At 36.5% G+C, this 9642-nt stretch overlaps 3 protein-coding genes across 4 annotated transcripts; all 3 read left to right on the forward strand.

Moving 5' to 3' along the window:
- On the forward strand, positions 1289 to 4981 carry LOC104700059 (non-classical arabinogalactan protein 30-like). Of its 2 annotated transcripts, XM_019227408.1 has the most exons (3): positions 1289 to 1776; positions 2348 to 2598; positions 4764 to 4981. In XM_019227408.1, exons 1-3 carry the CDS (start codon positions 1314 to 1316, stop codon positions 4821 to 4823), a joined length of 774 nt encoding a protein of 257 aa, XP_019082953.1. In that variant the 5' UTR covers positions 1289 to 1313; the 3' UTR covers positions 4824 to 4981. The 2 variants fall into 2 exon arrangements, with proteins under 2 accessions (XP_019082953.1, XP_010413808.1); XM_010415506.1 differs by lacking the exon at positions 4764 to 4981 and having other exon boundaries at positions 2348 to 2816.
- LOC104700060 (F-box/kelch-repeat protein At4g38940-like) lies at positions 5812 to 7402 on the forward strand. The gene has a single exon (XM_010415507.2). The coding sequence runs from the start codon at positions 6031 to 6033 to the stop codon at positions 7171 to 7173; it is 1143 nt and encodes a 380-aa protein (XP_010413809.1). The 5' UTR covers positions 5812 to 6030; the 3' UTR covers positions 7174 to 7402.
- On the forward strand, positions 8392 to 9129 carry LOC104700061 (VQ motif-containing protein 13-like). Its single transcript, XM_010415509.2, has one exon. The coding sequence runs from the start codon at positions 8410 to 8412 to the stop codon at positions 9010 to 9012; it is 603 nt and encodes a 200-aa protein (XP_010413811.1). The 5' UTR covers positions 8392 to 8409; the 3' UTR covers positions 9013 to 9129.

Here is a 9642-nt window from a genome sequence, read left to right on the forward strand (position 1 = left end):
ACGGCATCAGTTCCTGCTGAGACTGTGTCTCGAAGTGCCTCGTCTGCAGAGCGCAAAGCCATCCGGTTGGCAATTAAGATCCTGCAAGACGCCTTGGACGATAGTAAGTAGTTTATCTCCTTGTTTCTGGTCCTGATTGGTGCCTTGTCCTATTGATATTTTTGACTAATCTGTGCCAAACAAGCAGGGGGAGATGAGTCTTGTTCTGAAGCTTGAGGGGGAGTTTGGACTATGGGGGAGCGGTTGTTTATGTTGCTCTTATTTTGTTTCTCCCTTTTAAAACTTAGGACTTGTTCCTTTTTAGTCGTGTTTTGTTTTTTTTGTGCTGATACAATTTATTTTAACAAGACCTTATTGGTTAATCGTCGTGTTTTTGAATGCTGGAATATTTTGCAAGAACGATTGTGTTTTGTCTTGGCTGGTGTTGTCTGTGCATTTTCAGGATAGATGCAGTGGGTACTTGTGTGGCAAGATTCAGTCAAAAAGGGGGAGATTGAAAAGTGCATCAGAGCTCTGAAGGTGACAGGAGCCTGCGAAGTGTCTCAGAGTGCCGATAGGCTGACGTGGCAGATGGGCTGACGTGGAGAAAAATTATGGGACGCCGTGACAAGATGCGTGAGAAGGAAGGAAGAGGAGATCGAGATATACTCGAAGTTATTGAGAGTATATTTTCGTAGAAGAGATAAGGAAAGATAATTCCTAGGAACAAGGAATATTTCTTTTTAGTTAAGATTCACAAAAGATCTAGATTAGAGATTGTTTTGTGGGGTATAAAGTGATGAGGGCTAGCCATAAAAAGAGCTAGCACTCGTGGAGAAAAAGTTGTGAGATTTGTAAACCTTTAAGCATTATCAAAAAGGCTTAGAAGGTGAGTGTGTTGTTTTTTACTCTTTTAGATTTACACAGGGTGTTGTGCTAAATAGACAAGAGAGTAGACGTAGGTTCATTTTTTGTAACTAACGGAAGTTTTTATAAGATTGAATAAAAACGTTTGCTTGGCGCGTTTCCAAGCGGGTTGATTGAATTATGGTTTTCTGTACCTTTACAGACAATATAAAAACCTGTTAGCAGATCTAATCCAAAATCTATAACGAAACATCGGAAACTTCTGGACTACCTCGCAAAACGTGCACATGTGCTATATTATCTATATGAATTATACTACTAACATATTACTGTCTACGTTACGGACTGATGAAATAATTTAAAAACAATTTAAATAAAAAAAAAGTATAGCCTGAAATCTCCTATAAATACACCCAAGTCACATCAACCAAAGGACACACACACTAACAAAAACAAAAAGAATAAAGATGGGAATCATTGGTAAGAGTGTTTCTCTAACTCTCTTAGCACTTTTGTGCTTCAGTTCCTCTGTTTTCACCTTAGGAGTGAATCAACCTGGTTTAGCTCCCGATCACCTTACCCTACCACCATCCCCCCCACCGGTCAAAGCTCCAATCAAACTACCTACACTCCCACCGACCAAAGCTCCCATCAAACTACCAGCTCTTCCACCGGCCAAAGCTCCGATCAAACTACCAACTCTTCCACCGGCCAAAGCTCCGATTAAGCTACCAACTCTTCCACCAGCCAAAGCTCCGATCAAGCTACCAACCCTCCCACCGACCAAAGCTCCGATCAAGCCTCCGGTTCTCCCACCTCTTTCCCCTCCTAAGTTCAACAGGACTCTAGTGGCCGTGCGTGGTTTGGTCTACTGCAAACCATGCAAGTACGCTGGTGTCAACACCCTCATAGGCGCCAAACCCGTTAAAGGTATTAATTAATAAATTATATACACGTACGATATTAATACTTAGTAATTTAGTATCCACGTACGTCCACTTCACTATACTTTATCATATACGTTTAATTAGGCATGTATATGCATATATAATCTAATTTACGGATACTAAACACTTTTTGTGTTAACTGTTAACTAAATATTACCAATCGAGATTAGCCCAGCCAGTCAGAGGAGTTGTGTCAGTCATGTCCCTTCAAGAAAACAAATATTTATAACATAAATTTACCATTAAAAAACTTAACAAAAATAATGAAATAGAGAAAATGTGTTTGTGACTATTAATAGTTTTTTTTGGTTAACACAATCTACTGCATCGAACCCTTGTTTTTTCCCTATATTCCACATATTATCAAGTCTAGCTCACTCGTAAAAAGATAACTTGTTCAAGTACATGCCCCCGAATTTAATCAAAGCAATAAATTACCATTGCAATTCTAAAGAAAGATAAAATATATTGGTTGCATTGTTATTTTTAACATAGCAAATTTCTATAAATATTAATTCTTTTTTTTATTTTGTTTGTGTTATTTGGGGATATAGATGCTGTGGTGAGACTTGTGTGCAAGAACAAGAAGAGCTCAATATCCGAGACAAAGACGGACAAGAACGGATACTTCATGTTCTTGGCCCCTAAGACGGTGACCAGCTATGGTATCAAAGGTTGCCGAGCTTTCCTCGTGAAGTCGCCGGACGCCAAATGCAGCAAAGTGTCGACGCTCCACGGTGGAGACAAGGGGGCCTATCTAAAGCCGGTCGTGAAACCAGGAAATTCCACAACCATCATTAACAAGTTCACGTACGGTATTTACAATGTCGGTCCATTCGCATTCGACCCTGCCTGCCCCAAATGAGATGTTTTTAATAATAACTAGCCAAACTTTGATTGTGGCTCAAACACAATTTAGTGATTGTGTTACATGTATCGGATTTGGGTTTCTTTGTATGGGCTTTTATGTTAGTGTCTTTCTAATTTGCTTCTTTAATAAAAAAAGTGACGTTTAGATGTTAACTCTTTTGTTTTTAAACCCTTTCTAANCAAGTCTAGCTCACTCGTAAAAAGATAACTTGTTCAAGTACATGCCCCCGAATTTAATCAAAGCAATAAATTACCATTGCAATTCTAAAGAAAGATAAAATATATTGGTTGCATTGTTATTTTTAACATAGCAAATTTCTATAAATATTAATTCTTTTTTTTATTTTGTTTGTGTTATTTGGGGATATAGATGCTGTGGTGAGACTTGTGTGCAAGAACAAGAAGAGCTCAATATCCGAGACAAAGACGGACAAGAACGGATACTTCATGTTCTTGGCCCCTAAGACGGTGACCAGCTATGGTATCAAAGGTTGCCGAGCTTTCCTCGTGAAGTCGCCGGACGCCAAATGCAGCAAAGTGTCGACGCTCCACGGTGGAGACAAGGGGGCCTATCTAAAGCCGGTCGTGAAACCAGGAAATTCCACAACCATCATTAACAAGTTCACGTACGGTATTTACAATGTCGGTCCATTCGCATTCGACCCTGCCTGCCCCAAATGAGATGTTTTTAATAATAACTAGCCAAACTTTGATTGTGGCTCAAACACAATTTAGTGATTGTGTTACATGTATCGGATTTGGGTTTCTTTGTATGGGCTTTTATGTTAGTGTCTTTCTAATTTGCTTCTTTAATAAAAAAAGTGACGTTTAGATGTTAACTCTTTTGTTTTTAAACCCTTTCTAATAAGAGTTTAAAAATTTGAGTGTCTTCCTGACCCCAAACAATAAAGAACAAGAGTTCGAATATATTTTTGTGGATGTTAACGGCAAAATAATATATACCAGACGGATGAACACAAATTGTTGATATATATCACTTTGAATCGTTTGAAGTCTTTACTAAGTCGAAGGCCAAACCCAAATTGATGACTGAGGAAAACACCATAGAAAATTTCGGACGCCCAACACATTAAAACAAAAAAAATTACTTTCAAATTTCTTTTCCATTCTTCTCTTTAAATTGAAAAATTTTCTTAGTTAACGAAAATTTTGACAAGTGTTGAGCAACTAGTTATTGTCTTTCTTAATTGTACATTGGTTTCTTTAGTGCGAAACATCTAATTAAAGAAATTTGACATAAATAAAAAGTTATCTATGATTTCGACTTACGAACCGTCATCTTTGTAATTTTGTCATTATTGTATAGTGAGTTGAAGAAAAAAACTCTCTGAGATTAGTTATATTTAGTAAAAATATTATAATTTCATGTTTAATTATTATAATTTCATGGTTTAGATCTGATCAGGACAGATAAGAGACACAAAAAAAGGATAATATCTCCAATTAAAGATGAATAACTATTATTAGGCAAAATATAAAAATTTAATTGACTTTGTCAAACTTACATATACATTTTTTTTGACACATATATATCTTTTGCCAAAAGCATGATAAATAGATATCTGCTTCTTCTTTTTTATTTTAATGAAAGATGTTTATAAATAGATATATGTTGATAATATTTTAATTACACTTTATACAGTCTTCCAAAATCACACAATTCATTGCATAGAAAGATCTCATTGGATTCCCTTCTATTTATATATTCAATTCTACCATATCTCTTTGCCAATTCTTGGGAATATTTTAATTTCCTTTGAAAATCTATTCAATATTTACCTTTTGCGAAACGATTATAAAAGTTGGAATCCCAAGTATGTGACTAATATAAGTTGTTGATTTGACTCTGATAAAAACATGAGAGATGTTATCAAAAGCTTTTTTTTATCTAATAAAAAGATGTCATCCAAAGTTGGGGCAGATGATAACCATCCACCGGAGCGGCCATCACTGATGACCTCACTTCCCGAAGAACTCATCTTGGATTGCGTAGCACGTGTACCAAGATGTTACCATCCCATTCTCTCACTCGTTTCAGACGAGTTCCGGTCGTTCGTTACATNAACCATCATTAACAAGTTCACGTACGGTATTTACAATGTCGGTCCATTCGCATTCGACCCTGCCTGCCCCAAATGAGATGTTTTTAATAATAACTAGCCAAACTTTGATTGTGGCTCAAACACAATTTAGTGATTGTGTTACATGTATCGGATTTGGGTTTCTTTGTATGGGCTTTTATGTTAGTGTCTTTCTAATTTGCTTCTTTAATAAAAAAAGTGACGTTTAGATGTTAACTCTTTTGTTTTTAAACCCTTTCTAATAAGAGTTTAAAAATTTGAGTGTCTTCCTGACCCCAAACAATAAAGAACAAGAGTTCGAATATATTTTTGTGGATGTTAACGGCAAAATAATATATACCAGACGGATGAACACAAATTGTTGATATATATCACTTTGAATCGTTTGAAGTCTTTACTAAGTCGAAGGCCAAACCCAAATTGATGACTGAGGAAAACACCATAGAAAAATTTCGGACGCCCAACACATTAAAACAAAACAATTACTTTCAAATTTCTTTTCCATTCTTCTCTTTAAATTGAAAGATTTTCTTAGTTAACGAAATTTTTGACAAGTGTTGAGCAACTAGTACGCACAATGATTGTCTTTCTTAATTGTACATTGGTTTCTTTAGTACGAAACATCTAATTTAAGAAATTTGACATAAATAAAAATGTTATCTATGATTTCGACTTAGGAACCGTCATCTTTGTAATTTTGTCATATTATTGTATAGTGAGTTGAAGAAAAAAAAAACTCTATGAGATTAGTTATATTTAGTAAAAATATTATAATTTCATGTTTAATTATTATAATTTTATGTTTTAGATCTCAGGACAGATAAGAGACACAAAAAAGGATAATATCTCCAATTAAAGATGAATAACTATTATTAGGCAAAATATATAAATTTAATTGACTTTGTCAAACTTACATATACATCTTTTTGACACATATATATCTTTTGCCAAAAGCATGATAAATAGATATCTGCTTCTTCTTTTTTATTTTAATGAAAGATGTTTATAAATAGATATATGTTGATAATATTTTAATTACACTTTATACAGTCTTCCAAAATCACACAATTCATTGCATAGAAAGATCTCATTGGATTCCCTTCTATTTATATATTCAATTCTACCATATCTCTTTGCCAATTCTTGGGAATATTTTAATTTCCTTTGAAAATCTATTCAATATTTACCTTTTGCGAAACGATTATAAAAGTTGGAATCCCAAGTATGTGACTAATATAAGTTGTTGATTTGACTCTGATAAAAACATGAGAGATGTTATCAAAAGCTTTTTTTTATCTAATAAAAAGATGTCATCCAAAGTTGGGGCAGATGATAACCATCCACCGGAGCGGCCATCACTGATGACCTCACTTCCCGAAGAACTCATCTTGGATTGCGTAGCACGTGTACCAAGATGTTACCATCCCATTCTCTCACTCGTTTCAGACGAGTTCCGGTCGTTCGTTACATCGCCTGTGATATACATGATACGATCTCTTTTAGGCAACGAAGACCACAGTCTCTATGTTGCCATCTCTAAGAACCAAACCTCTGCTATACATTGGTATACTCTTGTTCGGAAACCCAACAAAAACCATTGGTTAGTCCCTATCCCTTCACTCCCTCCCATGCCTTTACATGGAAGCTATGTGGTCTCAGGTTCGAGTATATATGTCATGGGTGGATTTCACCACTGGGGGTTGATCACACCGAGTGTTTCACGTATCGATTGTGTATCTCACACGGTGCAGCCTCTCGCCAGAATGCCAACGGCGGTCGCGTGTTCGGTCTCCAAACTAGTGGATGGGAAGATATATGTGATTGGAGGGTCCGATACTCGTCCCCGGAAGCTGAAATCGTCATCTAAAAAGATCATGGTGTTTGATACTGAAGCACAAACGTGGGGGGTTACGAAAAAAAGGCCAGCTGGTTGGGATGTGAGCCAGAGGTGGCTTAGTAGCGTGGAGACGGCGGATAAGATTTACATGAGGAGTTATCATAACAGCTATGTGTATGAACCAAAGAAAGGTACATGCGCAATAGACCGGATCTTGCACTCTAAGGAGTGGTCAAATTCATGCGTTTTAGACGATGTATTGTACTACTATGATGTTCGTAAGAATTGCTTAAGAGCGTATGATCTAAAGGAAAGGGCTTGGGGAGTGGTGAAGGGTGTGGAGTTAGGACTACTTGAGGATGGTTCATGGTCATGCACTGTGAATTACGGTAGAAAATTAGCTGTGTTTTTGCAGAAAGTAATAGCCTTGACTGAGACTACAGAAATTTGGTGTGCTCAAATTGTGGTGGAAAGGTACGAAGGAGGAGAAATTTGGGGAAAGGTAGAGTGGTATAATCTCGTGCTTGATGGAAACGCTTGCATTATGAATTGTCTAGCTGTCAAAATGTAATGTGTGTGTGGCGTGTCGACTATGTAATGGTACTTTAGTGGTCATCATCTCCTAGTGGTTACAGGTTTATGATTGTCTTCTTTTTGGTTACCATGGAACTCACATAGTGAAATGTGAATTCATATTCTAGAGAGTATATAGTTGGATCTAGACAATTATCAGCGATAGATTTGGCTTGTTTGTACTCTAATGCTTCTAGATTTTAATTAAAAGCTTGTTTTGATGGATTTGTTTTATGTGTATTAGTGGTGATTCAAAATTGATAATCAAAAGTTTTTAGTAATCAGTGATGATTCAATATTGCTTAATCTGTTCATAAAGTATTTCAATTATTTAATTAAGTTGATCAAGTAAAAAACATAGTCTCATAGATGTAAGAGGTGAGAGATTTAACCGGTCAATCAAACACGCCTAGTGTAATAATAAGAAGAAAAAAATCAATGTCTTTGGCCTGTTGAGATATAGTCAAGACTCAAGAGTATCAAGATGCCCTTGTACAAAGACCACGGTTAGCCTCTCAAGAGGGACCAGCCAGGAGTGGTAGTAACCCATCCCAAAGCAAAACGTGACAAAGAAAATTCACACACTACTAAAGCCCAAAAACCGAGTTCCATAAGCTAGGGCCCAAACAGATGACTCACTTTGGTAAGTAATAACACCTGTATCATATCATCTCCACCTGTTGTTAGTCGTGGAGAGTTTTTGAATCTATATGCAATTTTATCAATACACCAAGATTTTGTGGTAAAAAAAACAAGATTTTGTGGTCAAAAAACAAGATTTTGTGGTCAAAAAACAAGATTTTATGAATGAATGTGTTGACTAATAATCTTCATAATCTATATCTATCGTTGGAGACAACTATGAAAATCATAGGAGAACTGAAGAGTCATCAGATCTTATCAGTTGTCTGTCACGCGCTCTATGTTAAGATTGATGTGCTTGGTGATTTTGATGTTGCTAGTTTCTTATTTATATAGATCCGCGTGTACATCAATCTCAATCTAGAACGCGTGGCAGATAGTTCATAAAACTTTTGTAAATAATAGAAAGTTATTTTTAAAAATTTTAAACGAAATATGACTAGATATAAATAAATAATGTTTGATTATTTAGTTCCAAAAAAATTAATTTTCTGCCTTAGCAAAAACATATTCAAAGTCAATATCATATTTTATTATTCATTGAACTAGTACAAAAACTACAAAAACACACGAAACCTCTTGTAGTTCTCAAATGCTTGCTTCAATGGAGAATTCACTAGGACACAGAGATGACGCACAGAAGAAGTCACCACGAAGCATCACCACTCCGACATCGACCAGACGGGTTAAACCCTCCAACAAGTATCAGACCACTTATATCCACACTGACGTTAACTCCTTCAAGAAAGTCGTCCAAATGCTCACCGGAATCTCCAAGAAACCCAACACCCACAAACCCGACCCGAGATCTTCTTCTTCCGTTCACTCAATCCCTCCCATTAAAGCCGTCCCCAACAAGAAGCACTCTTCTTCCTTCCGCCTCTACGAACGTCGCAACTCGACGAAGCATGCTCTCAAGATCAACACGACCCACTCCAAATTACCCAAGATTCTCTCTCCCAGCATCTTGAACTTCCCGTCTCTGGCTCTCAGCCCTAACACCCCTCTCATGCCTGACCCGTTTCGTGGATGCGGGTCTTTGAGCCACAGCCCTAGTGATCCGAAACCGAGCTCAGACGAGGAAGAGAGAGCGATCAAGGAAAAAGGGTTTTACTTTCATCCGTCACCGTCGACGACTCCGAGGGATCCGGTGCCCCGGCTTCTCTCTCTGTTTCCTTCACCTCGTGAGCCCTAGTTTTGCCTTTGTTTGTTTTATAATGCTTGGTGTGACAACTGAGGAATGAGAAATATACTTATAAAACTTGGACTTTTCCGATTACACTCACCCAACTGAAATCATTTGCTAATGGATATTTTGTTCCTTTCTCTTCATTTAATATTGTTTTATAGACTTGTTCAGGTTATTCTTTGTGGATTTATTGCAACCAAAAGTTAACCAAAGAGTTGCAGAAGATGTCAAGTTCCTTCATGAATTTTTCTTATTACACAAACACATGTCACCTCACAAATCTTTTTAGAGAACCAAAAGTTATTGTCACATGTTAGAGAAATACCTTTGCGAGATTCTACCGATGAATGTAAATTGTACATGTAAGACGCTAGATTTCATAGTATGATCCATATATTATCTCTTTCAGATAGTTTTGTAAATCTCATATAAGGTGTGAATATTTCAGTTGTCATCATTCCAGCTGTTAATGACAATTCTGATTCACTTTCTCTATATCCTTTGTAGATTGGTTAATTTGTGAAGTTTAACATCATATATATTATCAAACTTTTTGAAAGCTCATACCCTATGCCCTAATCTTCTCTTTGATTTCTGTATTGTAAATTCTTTGGAAGAGACTATACAATGGTACAT

This window comes from Camelina sativa, chromosome 7 (assembly GCF_000633955.1).
Source record: "Camelina sativa cultivar DH55 chromosome 7, Cs, whole genome shotgun sequence".
Lineage (NCBI taxonomy): Eukaryota > Viridiplantae > Streptophyta > Magnoliopsida > Brassicales > Brassicaceae > Camelina > Camelina sativa.

Excerpts from the sequence above, each read along its gene's own strand:
- LOC104700059 (XM_019227408.1), top strand. The coding sequence starts at position 1,314 with ATGGGAATCATTGGTAAGAGTGTTTCTCTAACTCTCTTAGCACTTTTG. Across the intron at positions 1,777-2,347 it reads AGGCGCCAAACCCGTTAAAG|ATGCTGTGGTGAGACTTGTG; the intron begins GTATTAATTAAT and ends TTGGGGATATAG. Across the intron at positions 2,599-4,763 it reads CCACAACCATCATTAACAAG|TTCACGTACGGTATTTACAA; the intron begins TTCACGTACGGT and ends ATCATTAACAAG.
- LOC104700060 (XM_010415507.2), top strand. The coding sequence starts at position 6,031 with ATGAGAGATGTTATCAAAAGCTTTTTTTTATCTAATAAAAAGATGTCA.
- LOC104700061 (XM_010415509.2), top strand. The coding sequence starts at position 8,410 with ATGCTTGCTTCAATGGAGAATTCACTAGGACACAGAGATGACGCACAG.